Source organism: Oncorhynchus kisutch, unplaced genomic scaffold (genome assembly GCF_002021735.2).
Source record: "Oncorhynchus kisutch isolate 150728-3 unplaced genomic scaffold, Okis_V2 scaffold2951, whole genome shotgun sequence".
In the NCBI taxonomy this organism is placed as follows: domain Eukaryota; kingdom Metazoa; phylum Chordata; class Actinopteri; order Salmoniformes; family Salmonidae; genus Oncorhynchus; species Oncorhynchus kisutch.
Window position 1 is genome coordinate 516248 of NW_022264896.1, and position 27816 is coordinate 544063.

The window sequence follows — 27816 nt, forward strand, 5'->3', positions numbered from 1 at the left end:
AGTAACAGTCTGTTACTTTATGAACTGGTATAATGCTGTAGTAACAGTCTGTTACTTTATGAACTGGTATAATGCTGTAGTAACAGTCAGTCTGCTACTTTATGAACTGGTATAATGCTGTAGTAACAGTCTGTTACTTTATGAACTGGTATAATGCTGTAGTAACAGTCTGTTACTTTATGAACTGGTATAATGCTGTAGTAACAGTCAGTCTGTTACTTTATGAACTGGTATAATGCTGTAGTAACAGTCAGTCTGCTACTTTATGAACTGGTATAATGCTGTAGTAACAGTCAGTCTGTTACTTTATGAACTGGTATAATGCTGTAGTAACAGTCTGTTACTTTATGAACTGGTATAATGCTGTAGTAACAGTCTGTTACTTTATGAACTGGTATAATGCTGTAGTAACAGTCAGTCTGTTACTTTATGAACTGGTATAATGCTGTAGTAACAGTCAGTCTGCTACTTTATGAACTGGTATAATGCTGTAGTAACAGTCTGTTACTTTATGAACTGGTATAATGCTGTAGTAACAGTCTGTTACTTTATGAACTGGTATAATGCTGTAGTAACAGTCAGTCTGTTACTTTATGAACTGGTATAATGCTGTAGTAACAGTCTGTTACTTTATGAACTGGTATGATGCTGTAGTAACAGTCTGTTACTTTATGAACTGGTATAATGCTGTAGTAACAGTCTGTTACTTTATGAACTGGTATAATGCTGTAGTAACAGTCTGTTACTTTATGAACTGGTATAATGCTGTAGTAACAGTCTGTTACTTTATGAACTGGTATAATGCTGTAGTAACAGTCTGTTACTTTATGAACTGGTATAATGCTGTAGTAACAGTCTGTTACTTTATGAACTGGTATAATGCTGTAGTAACAGTCTGTTACTTTATGAACTGGTATAATGCTGTAGTAACAGTCTGTTACTTTATGAACTGGTATAATGCTGTAGTAACAGTCAGTCTGTTACTTTATGAACTGGTATAATGCTGTAGTAACAGTCTGTTACTTTATGAACTGGTATAATGCTGTAGTAACAGTCTGTTACTTTATGAACTGGTATAATGCTGTAGTAACAGTCAGTCTGTTACTTTATGAACTGGTATAATGCTGTAGTAACAGTCTGTTACTTTATGAACTGGTATAATGCTGTAGTAACAGTCTGTTACTTTATGAACTGGTATAATGCTGTAGTAACAGTCTGTTACTTTATGAACTGGTATAATGCTGTAGTAACAGTCTGTTACTTTATGAACTGGTATAATGCTGTAGTAACAGTCAGTCTGTTACTTTATGAACTGGTATAATGCTGTAGTAACAGTCTGTTACTTTATGAACTGGTATAATGCTGTAGTAACAGTCTGTTACTTTATGAACTGGTATAATGCTGTAGTAACAGTCAGTCTGTTACTTTATGAACTGGTATAATGCTGTAGTAACAGTCTGTTACTTTATGAACTGGTATAATGCTGTAGTAACAGTCTGTTACTTTATGAACTGGTATAATGCTGTAGTAACAGTCTGTTACTTTATGAACTGGTATAATGCTGTAGTAACAGTCTGTTACTTTATGAACTGGTATAATGCTGTAGTAACAGTCTGTTACTTTAGGGCTGGATCAGAACAGTTGTTCTCCAGGACCGAAGAGGAAGAACCCTGGTATAAGTCAATAAAAACACAAGGATCATTCACATTTTTTTTATTGGTTAGGTCATCCAGCTACCTTACCGTTCAAATAGTTTAAATTATTTGAAATATAAATCTTCAAGGATAAAAGCCAAACTAAAAGTGAAACTTCAAAAACAAAACAAAAAAAAGATTATTTCACGAATGAAAAAAATGAAAAAAAACCTCAAAAGCACCTAAACTAATGTAAAGCACAAAAACGTCCGACAAAACCAAAACAGTCATTCCAATTTGTATCACTATACATAACATCATCATAATAATAATAATAATAATAATAATATAGACATATTAATAAATGGATGTGTACAGCATCAATACAAAACATGTGCAGGAATAGATTAGACAGACTGGTGACACACATCATGATGGTTCTCACTCAACTGATCACTCCCTTCATCTATTTATTTCTCTTCTTTTCTCTGGGGTTTCCCAGGGCTTCTCCCAGGGGTGGGGTGTGAGTTAGGGTGGTGGGTGTTGTATTCTGTCGTAAGTAAGGCTTATGATGACGAAGACGACGACGACGGCGGGTCTAGACACCGAAGGTGTTCTCTCCGCTGTACGCCACGTATAAAAACCCGTCCTCGTCCTTCTCCTTCTCGTACAGCTGTCCCATGGTGATGCTGCAACGGGAGGTCACAACAAAACACAGAGAGGAGGAGGAGGAAATGGGAGAAGTAAACAGACTGCGGCCCAAATGCCAACCTATTCCCTATACACGGCTCACCATAGGGCTCTGGTCAAATGTAGTGCACTATGTAGGGGAGTAGGGTGCCGTTCGGGACACACAGCCACATACTACTGAAGTGAACAGAGGGGATGGAATGTTGCAGTAGGTCTAAACGCTGCTTAGTGTTGAGTCACCGTCAACAGAATGAAGCCATGGATCTGAAAAACCAGTAGAGTGACTGGTATCAGCTGCAGGCTGTTTGGTAATGTCTGTTCATTGTTTACTGCTGTTGTGTTGATAGGACACTAATAAATCTTTAGGCAGGGATTCAACTCATAGAGCAGCGAGCTGGACAGCCCACAATGTGGCTTTTAAAAAGGCATTTTACCCAACGTTTGCTGAGATCGCATTGATGGCTCAATCTGAATATACCTTTAAGGATGCTATAACGTGGATCTAACACGTACCAGATTGAATGTTAGACTTCATTTACAACGCATTCCGAAAGATTTCAGACCCCTTGACTTTTTCCACATTTTGTTACAGTCTTATTCTAACATGGATTAAATAAAACAATTCAAATACTCATCAATACCCCATAATGACATCACAATACCCCATAATGACATCACAATACCCCATAATGACATCACAATACCCCATAATACCACTAAGTAAATACCGCAATACCACCAAGTAAAAACAGGTTTAAGAAATGTATGAAAACGTATTTACATAAGTATTCAGATCCTTCACTATGAAACTCCAAACTGAGCTCAGGTGCATCCTGTTTAGCTTAATCATCCTTGAGATGTTTCTACAACTTGATTGGAGTCCAACTGTGGTAAATTCAATTGATTTGACATGATTTGGAAATGCCCTCACACCTGTCTATATAAAAGGTCCCACAGTTGACAGTGCATGTCAGAGCAAAAACCAAGCCATGAGGTCAAAGGAATTGTCCGTAGAGCTCTGAGACAGGATTGTGTCGAGGCACAGATCTGGGGAAAGGTAACAAAAAATGTCTGCAACATTGACGGTCCCCAAGAACACAGAGGCCTCCATCATTCTTAAATGGAAGAAGTTTGGAACCACCAAGACACCTAGAGCTGGCTGCCCGGCCAAACTGAGCAATTGGGGGAGAAGGGCCTTGGTCAGGAAGGTGGTCACTCTGACAGAGCTTTAGAGTTCCTCTGTGGAGATGGGAGAACCTTCCAGAAGGACAACCATCTCTGCAGCACTCCACCAATCAGGCCTTTATGGTACGGTGGCCAGACGGAAGCCACTCCTCAGTAAAAACTGTGCCAAGTTTGTAGAGTCATACCGAAGAAGACTCAATGCTGTAATCGTTGCCAAAGGTGCTTCAACAAGTACTGAGTAAAGGGTCTGAATACTTATGGCAAAAATTATTTTTGATAAATTAGCGAAAATTTCTAACAAAACCTCTTAGCTTTGTCATTATGGGGTATTGTGATGTCATTATGGGGTATTGTGATGTCATTATGGGGTATTGTGATGTCATTATGGGGTATTGTGATGTCATTATGGGGTATTGTGATGTCATTATGGGATATTGTGTGTAGCTTGATGAAGAAAAAAACCTATTTTTATCAATTTTGGAATAAGGCTGTAAACGTCACAAACTGTGGAAAAAGTCAAGGGGTCTGAATACTTTCCGAATGCACTGGATTTGTGTATAACTCAAGCTAAAGGATATCCTGTGGGAGTAGCAAGCCAGTTCTAACCCAGCAGCCACTAGTATCCGTGGGTTCAGACCAGGACCCAACCCAGCAGCCACTAGTATCCGTGGGTTCAGACCAGGACCCAACCCAGCAGCCACTAGTATCCATGGGTTCAGACCAGGACCTGGATGCTGTGTCTTATTGAGGAAGAGACAAAGGTCAAAGGTCAAACTATGAACCCATGAGGAGTGGGCCCTTTAGAGCAGCTGGTGTGTGAGCTTGTCTACATGTATATCTATAACTCATGTACCTGGTTAACCCACCAGCGTGTCTATATCTATAACTCATGTCCCTGGTTAACCTGGTTAACCCACCAGCGTGTCTATATCTATAACTCATGTCCCTGGTTAACCTGGTTAACCCACCAGCTTGTCTATATTTATAACTCATGTCCCTAGTTAACCTGGTTAACCCACCAGTGTGTCTATATCTATAACTCATGTCCCTAGTTAACCCACCAGTGTGTCTATATGTATAACTCATGTCCCTGGTTAACCCACCAGTGTGTCTATATCTATAACTCATGTCCCTGGTTAACCTGGTTAACCCACCAGTGTGTCTATATCTATAACTCATGTCCCTGGTTAACCCACCAGCGTGTCTATATCTATAACTCATGTCCCTGGTTAACCTGGTTAACCCACCAGCGTGTCTATATCTATAACTCATGTCCCTGGTTAACCTGGTTAACCCACCAGCGTGTCTATATTTATAATTCATGTCCCTGGTTAACCTGGTTAACCCACCAGCGTGTCTATATCTATAATTCATGTCCCTGGTTAACCTGGTTAACCCACCAGCGTGTCTATATCTATAACTCATGTCCCTGGTTAACCTGGTTAACCCACCAGCGTGTCTATATCTATACCTCATGTCCCTAGTTAACCCACCAGCGTGTCTATATCTATAACTCATGTCCCTAGTTAACCTGGTTAACCCACCAGCTTGTCTATATTTATAACTCATGTCCCTGGTTAACCTGGTTAACCCACCAGTGTGTCTATATTTATAACTCATGTCCCTGGTTAACCTGATTAACCCACCAGTGTGTCTATATCTATAACTCATGTCCCTAGTTAACCTACCAGTGTGTCTATATGTATAACTCATGTCCCTGGTTAACCCACCAGTGTGTCTATATCTATAACTCATGTCCCTGGTTAACCCACCAGTGTGTCTATATCTATTACTCATGTCCCTGGTTAACCCACCAGCGTGTCTATATCTATAACTCATGTCCCTGGTTAACCTGTTTAACCCACCAGCGTGTCTATATTTATAATTCATGTCCCTGGTTAACCTGGTTAACCCACCAGTGTGTCTATATCTATTACTCATGTCCCTGGTTAACCCACCAGCGTGTCTATATCTATAACTCATGTCCCTGGTTAACCTGGTTAACCCACCAGCGTGTCTATATCTATAACTCATGTCCCTGGTTAACCTGGTTAACCCACCAGCGTGTCTATATTTATAATTAATGTCCCTAGTTAACCTGGTTAACCCACCAGCTTGTCTATATTTATAACTCATGTCCCTGGTTAACCTGGTTAACCCACCAGTGTGTCTATATTTATAACTCATGTCCCTGGTTAACCTGGTTAACCCACCAGCTTGTCTATATTTATAACTCATGTCCGTAGTTAACCTGGTTAACCCACCAGTGTGTCTATATCTATAACTCATGTCCCTAGTTAACCTACCAGTGTGTCTATATCTATAACTCATGTCCCTGGTTAACCCACCAGCGTGTCTATATCTATAACTCATGTCCCTGGTTAACCTGGTTAACCCACCAGCGTGTCTATATCTATAACTCATGTCCCTGGTTAACCCACCAGCGTGTCTATATCTATAACTCATGTCCCTGGTTAACCTGGTTAACCCACCAGCGTGTCTATATCTATACCTCATGTCCCTAGTTAACCCACCAGTGTGTCTATATCTATAACTCATGTCCCTAGTTAACCTGGTTAACCCACCAGCGTGTCTATATTTATAACTCATGTCCCTAGTTAACCTGGTTAACCCACCAGTGTGTCTATATTTATAACTCATTTCCCTGGTTAACCCACCAGCTTGTCTATATTTATACCTCATGTCCCTGGTTAACCCACCAGCGTGTCTATATCTATAACTCATGTCCCTAGTTAACCTGGTTAACCCACCAGCGTGTCTATATCTATAACTCATGTCCCTAGTTAACCTGGTTAACCCACCAGTGTATCTATATCTATACCTCATGTCCCTGGTTAACCCACCAGTGTGACTATATTTATACCTCATGTCCCTGGTTAACCTGGTTAACCCACCAGCTTGTCTATATCTATACCTCATGTCCCTGGTTAACCCACCAGCTTGTCTATATCTATACCTCATGTCCCTGGTTAACCTGGTTAACCCACCAGCTTGTCTATATCTATACCTCATGTCCCTAGTTAACCTGGTTAACCCACCAGCGTGTCTATATTTATAACTCATGTCCCTAGTTAACCTGGTTAACCCACCAGCGTGTCTATATTTATAACTCATGTCCCTGGTTAACCTGGTTAACCCCACCAGTGTGTCTATATCTATACCTCATGTCCCTGGTTAACCCACCAGCGTGAGTATAGTTATACCTCATGTCCCTGGTTAACCTGGTTAACCCACCAGTGTGTCTATATTTATAACTCATGTCCCTGGTTAACCCACCAGCGTGTCTATATTTATAACTCATGTCCCTAGTTAACCTGGTTAACCCACCAGTGTGTCTATATATATAACTCATGTCCCTAGTTAACCTGGTTAACCCACCAGTGTGTCTATATTTATAACTCATGTCCCTAGTTAACCCACCAGTGTGTCTATATTTATAACTCATGTCCCTAGTTAACCTGGTTAACCCACCAGTGTGTCTATATGTATAACTCATGTCCCTGGTTAACCTGGTTAACCCACCAGTGTGTCTATATTTATAACTCATGTCCCTAGTTAACCTGGTTAACCCACCAGTGTGTCTATATTTATAACTCATGTCCCTAGTTAACCTGGTTAACCCACCAGCGTGTCTATATTTATAACTCATGTCCCTAGTTAACCTGGTTAACCCCACCAGCGTGTCTATATCTATAACTCATGTCCCAGGCTAACCTGGTAAAACCTAGCCTCTAGTATATTTGTGCTGTATGGTCAGAGTGCTTAGAGTTCCGACCTGGACTGAGGCACGGTCTTATCGACGAAGAGGAAGATGGCCTTCTCCGAGGGCAGCTGGATGCGTTTCCTGATGATCCACATGAACTGGGCCACCGTGATGTCAGAGGGGACCAAATACTTCCTCTTGTCGATGTCCACAATCTGAGACCCAGACACCTTCTCCACGATCACCTACAAAACAGACAACACAGAGTCATGTCATATTGGATGTTTGTAAGTGTTCACATAAATTGCCCTCCTGGAAAAATAAAGATTTACTGAATTGAAAGATATGACAGCGTTGGGATGTGCATCTTTCCCTTTCAAGACGATTCGATACACATCTAGATACAGGGACTCCAACACCATAGAGGAACCATATGTATCTAGATACAGGGACTCCAAGACCATAGAGGAACCATATGGATCTAGATACAGGGACTCCAACACCATAGATGAACCATATGTATCTAGATACAGGGACTCCAAGACCATAGAGGAACCATATGTATCTAGATACAGGGACTCCAACACCATAGAGGAACCATATATATCTAGATACAGGGACTCCAAGACCATAGAGGAACCATATGTATCTAGATACAGGGACTCCAAGACCATAGAGGAACCATATGGATCTAGATACAGGGACTCCAACACCATAGAGGAACCATATGGATCTAGATACAGGGACTCCAACACCATAGAGGAACCATATGGATCTAGATACAGGGACTCCAACACCATAGAGGAACCATATGTATCTAGATACAGGGACTCCAACACCATAGAGGAACCATATGTATCTAGATACAGGGACTCCAACACCATAGAGGAACCATATGTATCTAGATACAGGGACTCCAAGAACGTATGTTGTCGAAACATTAGTTTTTTTTTTTTAATTAAAGCTGAAATGGCTTGAGTCGATAAGTATTCAACCCCTTTACTGGCTAGCCTAAATAAGGTTCAGGAGAAACAATGGGTTTAACAAGTCATATAATAAGTTGCATGGACTCACTGTGTGCAATAATAGTGTTTAACATGATTTTTGAATGACTACCTCATCTCTGTACCCCACACATACAATTATCTGTAAGGTCCCTCAGTAGAGCAGTGGATTTGAAACACAGATTAAACTACAAAGACCAGGGATGTTTTCCAATACCTAACAAAGAAGGGCACCTATTGGTAGATGGGTGTAAAAAAATATATTAAAAAATCTGACTATTGAATATCCCTTTGAGCAGCGAAGTTATTAATAACAGTTTAGATGGTGTATAAATACACCCCAGTCACTACAAAGATACAGACGTCCTTCCTAACGCAGAAATACATTTCCCAGGGATTTCAACACGAGGCCAACAGAGACTTTAAAACAGCTACAGAGTTTAATGGCTGTTATAGGAGAAAACTTGAGGATGGGATCAACAACATTGTAATTACTCCACAATACTAACCTAACTGACAGAATGAAAAGAAGGAAGTCTGTACAGAATAAAAAATATCCTGTTTGCAACGAGGCGCTAAACTAATACTGTAAAACCTGTGCCAAAGCCACTTAACAATTTGTAATCAGGACAAAAAGTATGTTTGGAGCGAATCCAATACAACACACTACTGAGTGCCACTCTCCATATTTACAAGCATAGTGGTGGCTGCATCATGTTTGCTTGTCATCTTTAAGGACTAGGGAGTTATTCAGGATAAAAAGGAAACAGATGGAGCTAAGCACAGGCAAAATCCTACTAGACACTGGGGGGGGGGCATGCTTTCCACTAGACACTGGGAGATGAATTCACCATTCAGCAGGATAATAACCTAAAACACAAGGCCAAATCTACACTGGGGGGGTTGCTTTCCACTAGACACTGGGGGGGGGGGGGGGTTGCTTACCAGGAGGAGAGTGAACGTGAGTAGTTGAGTTACAGTTTTGACTAAATCATCCTGAAAATGTATGGCTTAAAAATGGTTGTCTAGCGATGATCAACAACCAATTTGACAGAGCTTGAAGAATTTTGAAAGAATAAATGGGCAAATATTGTACAATCCAGGTGTGCAAAGATCTCAGAGACTTACTTAGAAAGATACACAGCTGTAATCACTGCCAAACGTGATTCTAACATGTATTGAATCAGGGGTGTGAATACTGTACTTATGTGGAAAACAAATATTTAATCCATTTCAGAATAAGGCTGTAACGTAACAAACCGTGTAAACAGTCCAGGGGTCTGAATACTTTTCGAATACACTGTATGTCTTTATTTCCTTTAAATTAAATTAAATTAAATTCAAAAACACGTTTGCACTTTGTCATTACGGTGTGTAGATGGGTGAGATTTAAAAAAATATTCTTTCCATTTTGAATTCAGGCTGTAACAAGAAACTGTGGAATAAGTCAAGGGGTATGAATACTTTCTGAAGGCTCTTGACATGAATGATGAGCTGCATTTTCAGAAGATAGAAATAATATAATATGATGCAAAAAAAATTTTTAATTAATGTGAACCGGCGAATCCTAATGTTTTCTGACCGATGCTATGCTACATTTGGATCGGTTTGGAGTCCACTTGTGTCACGACTTCCTCAAAAGTCGGTCCCTCTCCTTGTTCGGGCGGCGTTCGACGTCGCCGGCCTTCTGGCCACCGCCGATCCCACTTTTCATTTTCCATTTGTTTTATCTTTGTCTTATCACACCTGGCTTCATTCAACCAATCACGTGTTTATTATTTAACCCTCTGTTTTGTGTGTGAGTGGTTGTTTATTGTAATGCGGTCCGTCTTTGTGGGCTCGCGATGTTACTTTGTATATTTGTCTTTTTTGAGTAAAGTACGTTGGTGACTCATATCTGCTGTCCTGCGCCTGACTATCTAGACCAGCTACACACGGGACCTTTACAACTTGCATCTTAAACATTTGAAATTGGGGACCGATGTGCATCGGTGAATCATTACAGCCTGATGAGACAGGCACAGCCAGAAGAGGACTGGCCACCCCACATAGCCTGGTTCCTCTCTAGGTTTCTTCCTAGGTATTGGCCTTTCTAGGGAGTTTTTCCTAGCCACCGTGCTTCTACACCTGCATTGCTTGCTGTTTGGGGTTTTAGGCTGGGTTTCTGTACAGCACTTTGAGATATCAGCTGATGTACGAAGGGCTATATAAATAAATTTGATTTGATAAAAAAAAATCACTGTTACATTGTAATAAATATGTTATAACGATGCGTGAAACATTTTATAAAGTTATTTTAACAAGAAATCCCTCTGTACCTAATATCATTAATAACCATTAGACGTAGGAGTTAGCATAGCAGGGCTCAGAGCTAAATGGACATTCCTTCGGTCCCTACAGAGTTAGGTAAATCATTTTCTGTACCTTACCTGAAATAATATGCCTCTAGGGCAATTCAGACTGATTGAGGAGCCTTTTTACTGAACAATGTGCTTCCTTTCTATTATAGTGTTTTCGTATATCTGTTTTGCATTTCATATTGATGTGTTTATTTTCGTCTGTAAAAGAGACATTGGTCTCAGCATGACTCCCTGTCAAAATAAAAGGGTACAACAATACACCCAACACCCAGTGAAAACACGTCTCACTCACCGGAACCCTATCTGGGTACTTGCTGCGTATTTTGGCCGACTCTATACACCGATGTTCTGTTGAGAAGAAGAGATGGATTGAGAGATGTTGTGAAGGGTGTTACACTGTCATCGGTACCAGTAATACAACATGTTTCAAACCCTCCTAGCTCCCGGGAGGGGTAGGCGTTTTGCTCCAGCCTTTACTCTAAACCAGCCGATTCAGCTAATCAAGAACCTTAAGAGCCACTTAGATTAGTAGAATAGGCCAGTGGGTTGCCCCCCTGACCTACTCAGTTCACCAAAGAGCAGGGTTGTGTCCCAAAATGCCCCCCCCCCCCCCCCCCCCCCCCCCCCCCTATTCCCTGTGTAGTGCACTACTTTTAACCAAGGCTCTGGTCAAAAGTAGTGCACTATATAGGGAATAGGGTTCCATTTGGAACTCACTCTCTTGGGTGGCTGTGACAGGAGGATCAACATTTGACAAGAGGTCACATGACGTTGCCTGACCTGAGATCCACAGGCATCAGCAGCAGCTGTTGGACACCAGATGCACTCTGGGTAATCACTAGCAAAAGCTGCCAATTCACTGGGCTAAATATGTCAATATTTCCCCTAGGCTACTTCTCTATGTGTCAATCTAACACATAAGCCATACAGGTGTGGCCTATATCCAAATTATGTAACAAAAGGGAAAAGAAAACTCTGGAATAGACTTTTGTTAAAATATATAAATAATTTTTGCCATGTTATGTAAGAATATTTCAGCCATATATCGTTGTAATGTTATCACAATAATAACCTAATGTTCAGGGGATATGACATGCGCCAGGAGGAAAGAAGGATTGAGACAACATTTTGCCAACTGTTTGTTAGAACAGAATAGGCCTAGTTCTATTTGACAGGATATATTTACTTTCAATATCACTATCATATCAGTTGTCATGTCAATAGGAACGATAGGAACGACAAGTCCGGGAATCGAGGTGATTCAAAATGAAAACGCATAGCACATTTAACCAATAAAACAACCAATCCATTAGCTAATTTTGACTAATGTCTTTTTAACAAGACATTAACTGACATCGACATACAATTTCGAGTAACTTCGTAGTGTTATTTTTTAGCCAAAGGACTCAACAACATCTGAGCGGCTAGGCCACTACAGTCAGCCAATGTTAGTGCAGAAAGGTGGCCAATCATAATCAGCAAATACCATTTAAAAAAAGAAGAATAACGCAGAGGAGATACATATTTGTTCCTATTTTGACAATTTTGTTATTTGCCTGTTATGAAACAAGTAAACCTCTTTACCCAGGGAATGATCCTCTTTGAACATCCATTTCATGGTGGCTGATTCCGGGAGAGTTTGCTCGATGCGCAGTAAAATCGTAGAGGGTTGGTGAGGAATCAGACAGTGACAAAAAAAATGAAATATTGCTATTGCTGTATTCCTAAAACTCAAAACAATGTAAAAATGTTGAGCAAGAACGTCAACAATGTAGCAAAACAAGTCTCAGTCGGCCTCAGCGCTGCCCAGGCGATGCCGTCACTATGGGACTGTACCATCGCATCGCAGGGGACGGAGGCTGATTCGAGTGGGTGCGGTTCAGAGACACACATGCTGCGCAGATTATCAGATCTTTACAACGCCTCGGTGTTTAACGTTTGCGTGTTTAACGTCCAATCACCAATCCACACGATAAAGACGTAGCTAACAGTGTGCTATAACCTAGAGCAGGTCTGTGCAGAGCTTGTATCTCTGGAACATATCTAGGATCTCAGTCTACTTTCGTTCTTCTTTTTTTTTAAAGGTACTTGCTGTTCTGGATCATTCCAACTGGACTTTACCCCTTTTTACATTTAAAATGGTTAATGTTAGGGTAAGGGCTCTGGTTAAGTTTTAGGGTAAGGGTTAGGATTTAGGTTATGGACGTCCCAAAGATCCCGGATAGCATTATATATATTTTTTTAAAACATTACATTCTGGTCTAGAAGCTGGAGACTCTTACCTCCCTCACTAGCTTTAAGCACCAGCTGTCAGAGCAGATAACAGATCACTGCACCTGTACATAGCTCATCTGTAAATAGCCCATCCAATCTACCTCATCCCCATTCTGTATTTATTTATTTATCTTGTTCCTTTGCACCCCAGTATCTCTACTTGCACATTTATCTTCTGCACACCTATCATTCCAGTGTTTAATTGCTATATTGTAATTACTTCACCACCATGGCCTAGTTATTGCCTTACCTCTCTTATCCTACCTCATTTGCACACACTGTATATTGATTTTTCTACTGTATTATTGATTGTATGTTTGTTTATTCCATGTGTAACTGTGTTGTTGTATGCGTCAAACTGCTTTGCTTTGCAAATAAGAACTTGTTCTCAACTAGCCAACCTGGTTAAATAAAGGTGAAATAAAAAATGTAATAGTTTATGACAGATGCCTGAGCTGATGAGCAAGTGATTTGTCCTAGAAACCCCATTATATCTCCATAAATCCTCTCTATTTTCTCACCCCTTTTCATGGGATAAAGTAAGGCATTGATTCACATAGGAATATCATAGATATGTTGTTTGGGCGGCATCCCACTAGAGTTACATACGGAATCATACATAAGACGGATTGAAATAGGATCCCAGTGGACACACTCGTCATTATTCTGGGCCTTTAAAGTAGGCTTCAGTAACAGCACTATGGGACTGTACCATCAGCTGGTCCTTTATTCAGTCACTCTCACCCCCCCTCCTTTATTCAGTCACTCTCACCCCCCCTCCTTTATTCAGTCACTCTCACCCCCCCCTCCTTTATTCAGTCACTCTCACCCCCCCCTCCTTTATTCAGTCACCCCCCCTCCTTTATTCAGTCACTTTCACCCCCCCTCCTTTATTCAGTCACCCTCACCCCCCCTCCTTTATTCAGTCACCCTCACCCCCCCTCCTTTATTCAGTCACTCTCACCCCCCCTCCTTTATTCAGTCTCTCTCACCCCCCTCCGTTATTCAGTCACTCTCACCCCCCCTCCTTTATTCAGTCACTCTCCCCCCCTCCTTTATTCAGTCACTCTCACCCCTCCTTTATTCAGTCACTCTCACCCCCCCTCCTTTATTCAGTCACTCTCACCCCCCTCCTTTATTCAGTCACTCTCACCCCCCCTCCTTTATTCAGTCACTCTCACCCCCCCCCTCCTTTATCCAGTCACTCTCCCCCCTCCTCTACTCAGTCACTCTCCCCCCTCCTCTATTCAGTCACTCTCACCCCCCCTCCTTTATTCAGTCACTCTCACCCCCCCTCCTTTATTCAGCCACTCTCACCACCCCCTCCTTTATTCAGTCACTCTCACCCCCCTCCTTTATTCAGTCACTCTCACCACCCCCTCCTTTATTCAGTCACTCTCACCACCCCCTCCTTTATTCAGTCACTCTCACCCCCCCCTCCTTTATTCAGTCACTCTCACCACCCCCTCCTTTATTCAGTCACTCTCACCACCCCCTCCTTTATTCAGTCACTCTCACCCCCCCTCCTTTATTCAGTCACTCTCACCACCCCCTCCTTTATTCAGTCACTCTCACCCCCCTCCTTTATTCAGTCACTCTCACCACCCCCTTCCTTTATTCAGTCACTCTCACCACCCCCTTCCTTTATTCAGTCACTCTCACCCCCCCTCCTTTATTCAGTCACTCTCACCACCCCCTTCCTTTATTCAGTCACTCTCACCACCCCCTCCTTTATTCAGTCACTCTCACCCCCCCTCCTTTATTCAGTCACTCTCACCACCCCCTTCCTTTATTCAGTCACTCTCACCCCCCCTCCTTTATTTAACAGAGAATCTGTAGCTGGACGGTTTGAAGCAGTTTAATCCGTGCTCTGATTGGAGTGTTATTTCCATGTGAAGGTCATAACCCAGCTCTATTATATATCACTAATTGTTTTATTATAAGTATGTACCAATAGTATTGGTTGTATAACATATACAGGTATTCAGATATCAGCAGTGCTTTAGTACGTGGTGATACAGAATGAGGATAATACAACACACGACAGTAATCTATTATTATTATTATACAGTAACTTTACAGTGTAGTGTGTGTAGTTGACTTGCCAGCCTCTGTAACACTCACTGTCATCAGGTTTTCCAGAAATCCAGGTTGGATTTCCTACTTATACCATCCTGATTCCCAGAATCTTCCAGCTGGGATTTCTGGAAAACTTCTGCATTTTTGGGGGGAAAGTTTCCAGAATTTTGCACTTTGACATAATCCAAACTGTATTCTCGTGAACTAGCCTGATCATGCGATAGCTCACCATTCTGTTTCATCTCAAGGAGGCCCTGAGATCAGGTTGGTTCTATGAGGTTATCAAAACTGTGTATGCACCCACAGGAGGTTGGTGGCACCTTAACTGGGGAGGATGGGCTCGTGGTAATGACTGGGGCGGAATCTATGGAATGGTACCAAATACCATCTAACGCATGGTTTCCATGGTCTCCATGGTTTCCAGGTGTTTGATGCCGTTCCATTTGCTCCGTTCCGGTCATTATTATGAGCATTAGTCTCCTGTGATATGTACGTTGTGTTGATGTCAAATGGCAACACCCATTATCAACCAATCAGGAGTTCTGGAAAACCTGGGAGTAGAGGGAAAGTTACTAGAATTTTACAACCCTGGTTTTGTTGATGTCAAACAGTTTCCCCTTTACTATCCTCAGCTTTCAGCTGGTTATCAGGGAGGAGGGGTTATCAGCCTTCAGCTGGTTATCAGGGAGGAGGGGTTATCAGACTTCAGCTGGTTATCAGGGAGGAGGGGTTATCAGCCTGCAGCTGGTTATCAGAGAGGAGGGGTCATAGACTTCAGCTGGTTATCAGGGAGGAGGGGTTATCATCCTTCAGCTGGCTATCAGAGGGAGGGGTTATCAGGGAGGAGGGGTTATCAGCCTTCAGCTGGTTATCAGGGAGGAGGGGTTATCAGCCTTCAGCTGGTTATCAGGGAGGAGGGGTTATCAGAGAGGGGTTATCAGCCTTCAGCTGGTTATCAGGGAGGAGGGGTTATCAGCCTTCAGCTGGTTATCAGGGAGGAGGGGTTATCAGCCTTCAGCTGGTTATCAGGGTGGAGGGGTTATCAGCCTTCAGCTGGTTATCAGGGAGGAGGGGTTCTCAGCCTTTACCTGGTTGTCAGGGAGGAGGGGTTATCAGGGAGGAGGAGTTACCAGACTTCAGCTGGTTATCAGGGAGGAGGGGCTATCAGCCTTCAGCTGGTTGTCAGGGAGGAGGGGTTATCAGCCTTCAGCTGGTTATCAGGGTGGAGGGGTTATCAGCCTTCAGCTGGTTATCAGGGAGGAGGGGTTATCAGGGAGGAGGGGTTATCAGCCTTCAGCTGGTTATCAGGGAGCAGGGGTTATCAGCCTTTACCTGGTTGTCAGGGAGGAGGTGTTATCAGGGAGGAGGGGTTATCAGCCTTCAGCTGGTTATCAGAGGGAGGGGTTATCAGGGAGGGGTTATCAGGGAGGAGGAGTTACCAGACTTCAGCTGGTTATCACAGAGGAGGGGTTATCAGCCTTTACCTGGTTGTCAGGGAGGAGGGGTTACCAGCCTTCAGCTGGTTGTCAGGGAGGAGGGGTTATCAGCCTTCAGCTGGTTATCAGGGAGGAGGGGTTATCAGCCTTCAGCTGGTTGTCAGGGAGGAGGGGTTATCAGGGAGGAGGGGTTATCAGACTTCAGCTGGTTGTCAGGGAGGAGGGGTTATCAGGGAGGAGGGGTTATCAGCCTTCAGCTGGTTGTCAGGGAGGAGGGGTTACCAACAATACAACTAAAAACAAATGTTTGTGTGTCATCCTCCCATGAATAGTTTTTAATCTGTTTTATAAAGGGAAGGGAGTTCCATGCAATCACGGCTCTGTATAAAACCGTGTATTGCCTTGAATTAGTTCTGGACTTGGGGGACTGTGAAGAGACCCCTGGTGGCATGTCTTTGTGGAGTATGTATGGGGGTGTCTCTGCTGGGTGTTATTTGATTATGTAAACAATCTGGAATGTTCATTCCAGTAGTATTTATCATTAAAACAAATAGAAGAGAAGTTCATCTCTTGTCAAGCCTCAACCAGGAAAGACTGGGATGCATGTTGTTGATGTTAGTTCTGTACGTGTAGTTAAAGGGCGGGGCGTGCTGCTTTGTTTTGAGACAGCTGTACCTTCTTAGAAAATAGGGCTCCAAAACCGTTCTTCAACTGTCCACATAGGAGAACCCTTTTTGGTTCCAGGTAGAACCATTTTATGAAAAGGTTTTTATTGGAACCAAAAGGGTTCTACCTGGAACCAACAAGCGTTCTTCAAAGGGTTCTCCTTTGGTTCTAAATGGTTTTTAGGTTCTAGATAGCACCTTTAAGAGGGTAGCTTTGCTAGATCCTCCTTTGCTGCAGCTGACCGTATTACCGGACAGTAATCAACATGAGACCAGAACAGAGTCTGAACAACTAGTGCAGTTTATTGATGTTTCAAAAACGCAGAACATCTTTTTATAACAGACATACCTCTCCCCATCTTCACAACAACTCTGTCAATTTGACTTGACCATAATAACTGACCATCCTATGTATTTCTTAAGCAATAAGGCACGAGGGGGGGGGTGTAGTTTATGGCCAATTTACGACGGCTAAGGGCTGTTCTTAAGCACGACGCAACGCAGAGTTCCTGGATACAGCCTTTAGCCGTGGAATATTGGCCATTTACCACAAACCCCCGAGGTGATTTATTGCTATTATAAACTGGTTACAAATAAGCCGTTTTTGTCAGGGGGGAGGGGTCATCAGTCTTCAGCTGGTTGTCAGGGGGAGGGGTCATCATCCTTCAGCTGGTTGTCAGGGGGGGAGGGGTCATCAGCCTTCAGCTGGTTGTCAGGGGGGAGGGGTCATCAGCCTTCAGCTGGTTGTCAGGGGGGAGGGGTCATCAGCCTTCAGCTGGTTGTCAGGGGGGAGGGGTTTCCCCAGGTGGTGTCCGGTGGTGATGCCGTGGGGGCGGGTGCTCTGCTCCTCCCTGACCTCCGGCCGCAGCACGAAGCCCCCAGGGAAGGTCAGGTCAAACATCTCGCTGGGGGCAAAGGTCAGGGGTCGCTCGACCAGCAGGGTCTTCAGCCTGGCCCTCCAGCCATCCAGCATGGCTGTCCGATTCGCGGGGGGGCTGTGTCCCGGACACCAGAACACCTGGGGGGCTAGCACCTGGAACCCACAGTAGTGAAGCACGCCGTTCTGAAAGGATGGTGGAGGAGAGAGGAGAAGAGTCTGGGTCAAATACATGTAGCAAATACTTGAACTGCGGTGGTTTAGTTTGGTTTAGTTTGCACAATATGCTACAATGTAACCAATGAAATAGACCCCCCCCAAAAAAATGCAAACCCAAAACTAAACGAAACACATTGGAAATACTTGGTACTTGGAGGTAACCTTGAAGCATAATAATGTATGAGGAAACTCATTTAGAGACACACAAGTATCCCCAAAGACACTCGATTGTCTTCTAAAGCAAATACAGTGAAATATTTTGTTTTGGGTGTCACATCTTAACTCTTCCCCCCTGGCTGTCTTCCTGTGTTACCTGTAGGGGCCACAGTGTGACGTTAATGTCTAAAGCTACGAGAAGCAAATACAGCGAAATATTTTGTTTTGGGTGTCACATCTTAACTCTTCCCCCCTGGCTGTCTTCCTGTGTTACCTGTAGGGGCCACAGTGTGACGTTAATGTCTCCGTTGATGCCGTCAGGGCGGTACATAGTCTGCATAGACCCAGTGCTGAACGACAACATGGCTTTCTTGTCCTGTAAAATGATAAAGAGTATGAAGTGTAACTCCCAACAAAACACAGAGGTCCTATTCATTCCACCAAAACACCATTTACCCTTAACCTAGAAGCAATATAGCCTGAACTGAATGAGAGCAGTGTGTCATTTCATAAGGTAGATATTATGTAGGGTGTCCAAACAAAAACTCATCTTTTGACCAATGGGTAAAACACTATATTAATTGTGTAGGTACTGCTCAAACAAAAACCAATGGTCCAAACCTCATGTCTCTGTCATAATCTGTTCAAAATGTAGGATGTTTTTACCCTTGTAGGTTGTTTTTACCCTTGTAGGATGTTTTTACCCTTGTAGGATGTTTTTACCCTTGTAGGATATTGTTTTTTTTACCCTTGTAGGATGTTTTTACCCTTGTAGGATGTTTTTACCCTTGTAGGATGTTTTTTTTTTTACCCTTGTAGGATGTTTTTACCCTTGTAGGATGTTTTTTTACCCTTGTAGGATGTTTTTTACCCTTGTAGGATGGACAAAATCAGGGTGATTAAATCAATGGAGGCCAGAGAAAAAAAAAGTGGTGAAAAATCAGGAAAATAGCATTAGGTCAGCTAGACTAGAGGATGTTAGAGAATAGCACTAGGTCAGCTAGACTAGAGGATGTTAGAGAATAGCATTAGGTCAGCTAGACTAGACGATGTTAGAGAATAGCATTAGGTCAGCTAGACTAGAGGATGTTAGAGAATAGCATTAGGTCAGCTAGACTAGACGATGTTAGAGAATAGCATTAGGTCAGCTAGACTAGACGATGTTAGAGAATAGCATTAGGTCAGCTAGACTAGACGATGTTAGAGAATAGCATTAGGTCAGCTAGACTAGACGATGTTAGAGAATAGCATTAGGTCAGCTAGACTAGACGATGTTAGAGAATAGCATTAGGTCAGCTAGACTAGACGATGTTAGAGAATAGCATTTTTTATGTTGAAAAAGTTGTAGATATATTCCAATGAAGTTAGATCTTTATTTGTTATATATATATAAGAAAGCCTTAAATAATCCATTTGTTTAGAGAGAAAAATGTAGATAATGTTTTTGTAAAGTAGTAAAGTAATAAGATGTTGGTTGAGCGTGTTGGGGGCTAGTTACCCCTTTATGGTTATGAATGTGGTTCTACCTGTCATTTAGACATTTAGACAATGACTAGCCCAGTTAGCGCTAGTTTATGTTAACTTGCCAGCTAGCAAATTCACTAGCAGTTAATGCTAGCCGGCTAGCAAATTCACTAGCAGTTAATGCTAGCCGGCTAGCAAATTCACTAGCAGTTAATGCTAGCCGGCTAGCAAATTCACTAGCAGTTAATGCTAGCCGGCTAGCAAATTCACTAGCAGTTAATGCTAGCCGGCTAGCAAATTCACTAACAGTTAATGCTAGCCGGCTAGCAAATTCACTAGCAGTTAATGCTAGCCGGCTAGCAAATTCACTAGCAGTTAATGCTAGCCGGCTAGCAAATTCACTAGCAGTTAATGCTAGCCGGCTAGCAAATTCACTAGCAGTTAATGCTAGCCTGCTAGCAAATTCACTAGCAGTTAATGCTAGCCTGCTAGCAAATTCACTAGCAGTTAATGCTAGCCTGCTAGCAAATTCACTAGCAGTTAATGCTAGCCTGCTAGCAAATTCACTAGCAGTTAATGCTAGCCTGCTAGCAAATTCACTAGCAGTTAATGCTAGCCTGCTAGCAAATTCACTAGCAGTTAATGCTAGCCTGCTAGCAAATTCACTAGCAGTTAATGCTAGCCAGCTAGCATATTCACTAGCAGTTAATGCTAGCCAGCTAGCATATTCACTAGCAGTTAATGCTAGCCAGCTAGCATATTCACTAGCAGTTAATGCTAGCCAGCTAGCATATTCACTAGCAGTTAATGCTAGCCAGCTAGCATATTCACTAGCAGTTAATGCTAGCCAGCTAGCATATTCACTAGCAGTTAATGCTAGCCAGCTAGCAAATTCACTAGCAGTTAATGCTAGCCAGCTAGCAAATTCACTAGCAGTTAATGCTAGCCAGCTAGCAAATTCACTAGCAGTTAATGCTAGCCAGCTAGCAAATTCACTAGCAGTTAATGCTAGCCAGCTAGCAAATTCACTAGCAGTTAATGCTAGCCAGCTAGCAAATTCACTAGCAGTTAATGCTAGCCAGCTAGCAAATTCACTAGCAGTTAATGCTAGCCAGCTAGCAAATTCACTAGCAGTTAATGCTAGCCAGCTAGCAAATTCACTAGCAGTTAATGCTAGCCAGCTAGCAAATTCACTAGCAGTTAATGCTAGCCAGCTAGCAAATTCACTAGCAGTTGATGCTAGCCAGCTAGCAAATTCACTAGCAGTTGATGCTAGCCAGCTAGCAAATTCACTAGCAGTTAATGCTAGCCAGCTAGCAAATTCACTAGCAGTTAATGCTAGCCAGCTAGCTAGTTAGCATAAACTACTAGGAGTTCTAGCTAGCAAACTTACTACCAGATTGTCTGAGGTAAAATACATAAACAAAGACAACGTAACTTAATTTCAGTTGTAAATGTTTCCAGTAGTGACTGATAGCTTTACAGTTAATGCACCTTTATAGACTTATAGCTATTTTACACAGCATTTTATGTCATATAGCCAGCTATCTACGTAACAGAGAGCTTTTCAATTGGCATCTCTACCCTTGTTTTCAGTCACAAGTGGGGACTTGATTAGGTGGGAGCATTGCATTTACATCAAAACCTCCTGATTCGGGCCCATACATGGCATGAACTCTTCCCGCTCATTGTCAATGGGTATGACACTAACACAGGCTACTGGAACTAAAGACATGAACAGAAGGGTCAAAAGGTCAAACCTTGAATATTCCATTGTTGTACATCTTCTGCAGCGAGAAGGCAAAGCCTTGAGTCAGGACTCTGTCTATCCAGCCCTTCATGATGGCTGGAACGCTGAACCAGTACATAGGGAACTGATGGGGAGAGAGAGATGGTTGACACTCCATCTACAACAATCCAATGATTGTTAAACTATGATGGGGAGTGTAGGCTTAAATACTTTGGGGAGAAAGGTGGAGAATTTAAACGCAGCAGGGCACAGTCGAAGAAGAGACAGAAAGAGAGGTTGGGGGAAGGGGAGTGAGACAGAAAGAGAGAGAAAGAGAGAGGGAAAGAGAGAGAGAAAGAGGGAAGAGAGAGAAAGAGGGAAAGAGAGAGAAAGAGGGAAAGAGAGAGGAAGAGAGAGGGGGGGAGAGAGGGAGAGGGGGAGAGAGGGAGGGGGAGAGAGAGAGAGGGGGAGAGAGTGGAATTGGGAAGAGTGTGTGACCTCTGACCTGGAAGATGACGAGCTCCGCCGCCTCCACTTTCCGCTGCTCAGCTATGATGTCATCACTGAGTCGACCCTCCTTCCAGGCATGCATGGTCTCCTCTCCGTACTTGAAGTGCTCCGGGTTCGTCACCTCACCTGGCAAAGAGACAGAACAGCAGCAACGTCAAGCGCGTGTGTAGTTTGTTTGGCACGTGTGTTGGCGTGTGTGTGCGGAGTTTGTTTGGCACGTGTGTTGGCGTGTGTAAGCGTGTGTGTGCGTGTGAGCCTGTGTGTGTGTGTGTGTGAGCCTGTGTGTGTGTGTGTGTGTGTGTGTACCTGTGATATCCTCCATTGTGGCGGAGGCTCTGAAGTTCATGGCGTAAAGGTCAGACACAACAACCTTGTAGCCCTGCTGTCTGAGGGCTTCCACGGCAACATCCTTCACTGCCGAGTTAAAGGACCCCCCACTCTGATGGGCGTACACAATCAGCACTGTCTTCTGAGCTGGTGCACACACACACACACACACACACACACACACACACACACGTATGATAAGGTGGTGGATGGATCAGTCATAATTGTTTCCCTAAAACAACACTACACATCAAGTTACCTTTCATTATGAATGTGTTATCATCTGGTTTTTACTCCATCTTTGGAAAAAAGGGTTCCAAAGGGGTTCTGTGGCTGTCGCCGTAGGAGAACCCTTTTTGGTTACAGGTAGAACCCTTTTGGAATCCAGGGTCCATAGGGTAGTGCACTACTGTTGACCAGGGTCCATAGGGTAGTGCACTACTGTTGACCAGGGTCCATAAGGTAGTGCACTACTGTTGACCAGGGTCCATAAGGTAGTGCACTACTGTTGACCAGGGTCCATAGGGTAGTGCACTACTGTTGACCAGGGTCCATATGGTAGTGCACTACTGTTGACCAGGGTCCATAGGGTAGTGCACTACTGTTGACCAGGGTCCATAGGGTAGTGCACTACTGTTGACCAGGGTCCATAAGGTAGTGTACTACTGTTGACCAGGGTCCATAAGGTAGTGCACTACTGTTGACCAGGGTCCATAGGGTAGTGCACTACTGTTGACCAGGGTCCATAAGGTAGTGCACTACTGTTGACCAGGGTCCATAGGGTAGTGCACTACTGTTGACCAGGGTCCATAAGGTAGTGTACTACTGTTGACCAGGGTCCATAAGGTAGTGCACTACTGTTGACCAGGGTCCATAAGGTAGTGCACTACTGTTGACCAGGGTCCATAGGGTAGTGCACTACTGTTGACCAGGGTCCATAGGGTAGTGCACTACTGTTGACCAGGGTCCATAGGGTAGTGCACTACTGTTGACCAGGGTCCATAAGGTAGTGCACTACTGTTGACCAGGGTCCATAAGGTAGTGCACTACTGTTGACCAGGGTCCATAGGGTAGTGCACTACTGTTGACCAGGGTCCATATGGTAGTGCACTACTGTTGACCAGGGTCCATAGGGTAGTGCACTACTGTTGACCAGGGTCCATAGGGTAGTGCACTACTGTTGACCAGGGTCCATAAGGTAGTGTACTACTGTTGACCAGGGTCCATAAGGTAGTGCACTACTGTTGACCAGGGTCCATAAGGTAGTGCACTACTGTTGACCAGGGTCCATAGGGTAGTGCACTACTGTTGACCAGGGTCCATAGGGTAGTGCACTACTGTTGACCAGGGTCCATAGGGTAGTGCACTACTGTTGACCAGGGTCCATAGGGTAGTGCACTACTGTTGACCAGGGTCCATAGGGTAGTGCACTACTGTTGACCAGGGTCCATAGGGTAGTGCACTACTGTTGACCAGGGTCCATAGGGTAGTGCACTACTGTTGACCAGGGTCCATAGGGTAGTGCACTACTGTTGACCAGGGTCCATAGGGTAGTGTACTTTACAGGACAGTGTTTCCCAGCCCCAGTCCTCCCAACAGGACACATTGATTTTGTACCTTTGCCCAATGACAATGAAATGATCCGTGTATAATTTTAATGGTAGGTTTATTTGAACAGTGAGAGACAGGATAACAACAAAAATATCCAGAAAAACGCATGTCAAAAATGTTATAAATTGATTAGCATTTTAATGAGGGAAATATGTATTTGACCCCTCTGCAAAACATGACTTAGTACTTGGTGGCAAAACCCTTGTTGGCAATCACACCTTCTGCTCCCTCCACAGATTTTCTATGGGATTATGGTCTGGAGCCTGGCTAGGCCAGTCCAGGACCTTAATGTGCTTCTTCTTGAGCCACTCCTTTGTTGCCTTGGCCGTGTGTTTTGGGTCATTGTCATGCTGGAATACCCATCCACGACCCATTCACAATGCCCTGGCTGAGGGAAGGAGGTTCTCACCCAAGATTTGACGGTACATGGCCCCGTCCATCGTCCCTTTGATGCGGTGAAGTTGTCCTGTCCCCTTAGCAGAAAAACACCCCCAAAGCATAAAGTTTCCATCTCCATGTTTGACAGTGGGGATGGTATTCTTGGGGTCATAGGAGCGTTCCTCCTCCTCCAAACACGGCGAGTTGAGTTGATGCCAAAGAGCTCCATTTTGGTCTCATCTGACCAATCACCCAGTTGTCCTCTGAATCATTCCGATGTTCATTGGCAAACTTCAGACGGGCATGTATATGTGCTTTCTTGAGCAGGGGGACCTTGCGGGTGCTGCAGGATTTCAGTCCTTCACGGCGTAGTGTGTTACCAATTGTTTTCTTGGTGACTATGGTCCCAGCTGCCTTGATGTGATCTTCCTGTCATCGGATGGGGCCACAGTGTCTCCTGACCCCTCCTGTCTCAGCCTCCAGTATTTATGCTGCAGTAGATTATGGGTCGGGGGGCTAGGGTCAGTTATATATCTGGAGTACTTCTCCTGTCTTATCCGGTGTCCTGTGTGAATTCTCTCTTTATTTCTGGCCATGGTGGAGAGTTTGGAATCTGATTGATTGATTGCTTCTGTGGACAGGTGTCTTTTTTACAGGTAACAAACTGAGATTAGGAGCACTCCCTTTAAGAGTTTGTTACCTGTATAAAGGTAAAAGACACCTGGGACCCAGAAATCCTTCTGATTGAGAGATGGTCAAATACATATTTCCCTCATTAAAATGCAAATCAATTTATACAATTTTTGACCTGTGTTTTTCTGGATATTTTTGTTGTTATTCTGTCTCTCACTGTTCAAACAAACCTACCATTAAAATTATAGACGGATCATTTCTTTATCAGTGGGCAAACGTACAAAATCAGCAGGGGATCAAACACTTTTTCCCCTCACTGTTTTTAAAATTTTATTTTACCTTTATTTTACTAGGCAAATCAGTTAAGAACTAATTCTTATTTTCAATGACGGCCTAGGAACAGTGGGTTAACTGCCTGTTCAGGGGCAGAACGACAGATTTCTACCTTGTCAGCTCGGGGATTCGAACTTGCAACCTTTCGGTTACTAGTCCAACGCTCTTAACCACTAGGCTACCCTGCCGCGAGCCTCTTGACGTGAGCCCCTGGCTATCTGTACATTTAAGAAAACTAGAAAATAGGAAGATGTTTGAAATGATTTATACTTTTTACTTTTGATACTTAAGTATATTTAAAACAAAATACTTTAAACACTTTTTCAAGTAGTATTTTAGTGGGTGACATTTCACTTTTACTTGACTCATTTTCTATTCTAAGGTATATTTGACTGTTTCCACAACTGACAATACATCCATTGTGTTTGTTAAACTACAACGGAACTATTGTATAAAGTTGTCCAAGTTCAATAATGCTGATCACAATAATCTGAAAAAAAAACGGAGTGGTTTTGTCACTATAGCGTTTGCATAAATCTTACTCAGTATAGCAACACAAAGTACTAAGGCATCAGCACAAAAATCACACCACTTGTTGGCTATTTCCTCAAACACTGGACAAATGCATGACAACTTTAAATCTCACCTGAACAAGCCAGCAGGATAATGAAATATAAACCAAAGTACCTGAAAGCAGAGATATTGTAAATGCACTAATATCTCACCGTTGAGACTTACCCATGACGCGAGTTTATGATCGGTTCTTCCCCGGATCTGGACGTTCCCTCTTCTGCAACTCGAGGGGAAAACCTGCGTCCTTGTCCGGTGCCGCAGCTCTTATCACTATGGAACCGCCCGCTGATATTCGCGTGAGAAACATTGTGTGATTGAAACTGAGATTGAGCGGTTACATAACACCAGAGTTTCGAGTCTCACGTACACAAAGAAGAAAATAAGAAAGAAAAAAAACGTCCCGTAGCCTCGACAGCCATGGGACCATGGGGCCGACCAAAGTCTATCCAGGCGTGTTTTAACGTTGTTATGTTACAGCCAGTTTACTGGTTGAGAGAATGATTGGTTTACTACCTTTGGCTTTAGGAAAAGTGTTTTGTGGTATTTTTTGTCTGTATTAGGCCATTCATATGGGTACCATGAGTTTATCCGATTTAAGCGTTGCGATGCGATGCGTGAAGAAACATTGGCAAGTCATAAATCACCACCTACTCTGGAACTTTTTGACATGTAAAAGTTGTTCCAACACGGGACTCCCTAAAACACAGTACTTCACCGGAAGTGAATTTCGTAGCATGCTAGGAAAGAATTTCGCAAACCTTAACTCTTTTCCTAACCTTAACCTAATTTTCCGAACATGATACGTTTCTTCTCCAAACCTGCTGCGTAAATTCTTCTAACCTACTACGAAAAAAAAATATCAACTTTCGGTTGTAGCTGTATCAAAGTGGCGTGTTTTCAGACCGTCCCGTTCCAACACACAGTACACCTATTGTGCTGCGTGCCGCCTCAGTATTTGCGTTAGGTGCGGTCCCGTGCGGAATGCGCCATGACAGGACTAATCTCAAAAACAAGACTTCACTGGTCTGACCAGTCTTCGGGCTGTTTTGAATGTCACTTGCACACTTTTGTCACCCCTCACTGGAACGACAGACAGACAGACGTTGGGCAGCTGATAGACTGCAATTCTAATTCAACCATAGATCAAGATGAACTTGCTGTCTTTATCTAGCCGCTGTAGAGAAATGCTAATTCTTATGTAGGTGACCAAACTATTGTTGATAAAGGGCTACCACTCAGAGTTGAGCCTGTGGGGTCCCCTACAGGATAGCTCCCGCATTACACTAATGGCCAAAACCAGCGCACACACACATGATCTCCGTTGTCTCTGAACGTTGAATGCCCGAAGAGGATTCTACGATGACGGACAGACAACTGAGCCAATGGCGGAAGACTACAGACTACACCCCAGATGAACCAATCCAAAGATCCGATCTTCCAGAATCAACCTACATTCTTTCCTATATAATAGTGGTGTACTGATTGTAACGGTCTCTTCTTCGTCTGCGCTTCCGTACGAACCAGCGGGAGAGCCGTAATTACGCTGTTCTAGATATCTTCACTCTGAATAAACTGTAGCTTGTCATACAATTTACCACCTTGTCTGAATCGATCCTTGACCGACTCGTCCGTCTACATATCCAATTACTAACACCGCACAATAATGACATAGCCCACATTCTACCAGTAGGACACACACAGGTGTCCCACGAACATCAGATACTTTGAGTTGAGTTGAGTTTGAGTTTATTTTTATTTTTACAGGGACAGTGCACATTAATCAACATTTCAGTAAAAGTGCCGGTTTTAGCCAACCGGCTAATTTTCAACCGCAGTCCCTGGGCAGGTTATTAAAAACAATTACAATATTTATTTTTTTATTTATTTTATTTCACCTTTATTTAACCAGGTAGGCTAGTTGAGAACAAGTTCTCATTTGCAACTGCGACCTGGCC

The 27816-nt window shown here is 43.2% G+C and overlaps 3 protein-coding genes across 24 annotated transcripts; all 3 read right to left on the reverse strand.

The window, feature by feature from the left end:
* Positions 1–1698: 1698 nt before the first annotated feature.
* On the reverse strand, positions 1699–12443 carry LOC109885083 (gamma-aminobutyric acid receptor-associated protein-like 2). Its single transcript, XM_031820029.1, has 4 exons — positions 12182–12443; positions 10890–10945; positions 7306–7478; positions 1699–2323 (listed from the first exon to the last, which is right to left on the reverse strand). Exons 1-4 carry the CDS (start codon positions 12213–12215, stop codon positions 2233–2235), a joined length of 354 nt encoding a protein of 117 aa, XP_031675889.1. The 5' UTR covers positions 12216–12443; the 3' UTR covers positions 1699–2232.
* Positions 3957–7299, reverse strand: LOC116371133 (uncharacterized). 22 transcript variants are annotated; one of them, XM_031820016.1, is made up of 3 exons: positions 6845–7299; positions 6565–6657; positions 3957–6318 (listed from the first exon to the last, which is right to left on the reverse strand). In XM_031820016.1, exons 1-3 carry the CDS (start codon positions 7177–7179, stop codon positions 4284–4286), a joined length of 2463 nt encoding a protein of 820 aa, XP_031675876.1. In that variant the 5' UTR covers positions 7180–7299; the 3' UTR covers positions 3957–4283. The 22 variants fall into 22 exon arrangements, with proteins under 22 accessions (XP_031675876.1, XP_031675871.1, XP_031675875.1 ...); XM_031820011.1 differs by having other exon boundaries at positions 3957–6444; positions 6538–6657; XM_031820015.1 differs by having other exon boundaries at positions 6505–6657.
* Positions 12444–17329: 4886 nt separating the features above from the next.
* Positions 17330–26279, reverse strand: LOC109885082 (NAD(P)H dehydrogenase [quinone] 1-like). Its single transcript, XM_031820030.1, has 6 exons — positions 26027–26279; positions 22313–22480; positions 22002–22132; positions 21528–21641; positions 18578–18679; positions 17330–18114 (listed from the first exon to the last, which is right to left on the reverse strand). Exons 1-6 carry the CDS (start codon positions 26028–26030, stop codon positions 17788–17790), a joined length of 846 nt encoding a protein of 281 aa, XP_031675890.1. The 5' UTR covers positions 26031–26279; the 3' UTR covers positions 17330–17787.
* Between the last annotated feature and the right edge of the window lie 1537 nt (positions 26280–27816).

Excerpts from the sequence above, each read along its gene's own strand:
- LOC109885082 (XM_031820030.1), bottom strand. Across the intron at positions 22,133-22,312 it reads CACAATGGAGGATATCACAG|GTGAGGTGACGAACCCGGAG; the intron begins GTACACACACAC and ends TCTCTTTGCCAG. Across the intron at positions 21,642-22,001 it reads CGGAGCTCGTCATCTTCCAG|TTCCCTATGTACTGGTTCAG; the intron begins GTCAGAGGTCAC and ends TCTCCCCATCAG.
- LOC116371133 (XM_031820006.1), bottom strand. The coding sequence starts at position 7,179 with ATGAGTTATAAATATAGACACGCTGGTGGGTTAACCAGGTTAACTAGG. Across the intron at positions 6,658-6,844 it reads CACACTGGTGGGTTAACCAG|GTTAACCAGGGACATGAGTT; the intron begins GTTAACTAGGGA and ends GGGGTTAACCAG.
- LOC109885083 (XM_031820029.1), bottom strand. The coding sequence starts at position 12,215 with ATGAAATGGATGTTCAAAGAGGATCATTCCCTGG. Across the intron at positions 10,946-12,181 it reads CAAAGAGGATCATTCCCTGG|AACATCGGTGTATAGAGTCG; the intron begins GTAAAGAGGTTT and ends TCTTCTCAACAG. Across the intron at positions 2,324-7,305 it reads AAGACCGTGCCTCAGTCCAG|CATCACCATGGGACAGCTGT; the intron begins GTCGGAACTCTA and ends CTCCCGTTGCAG.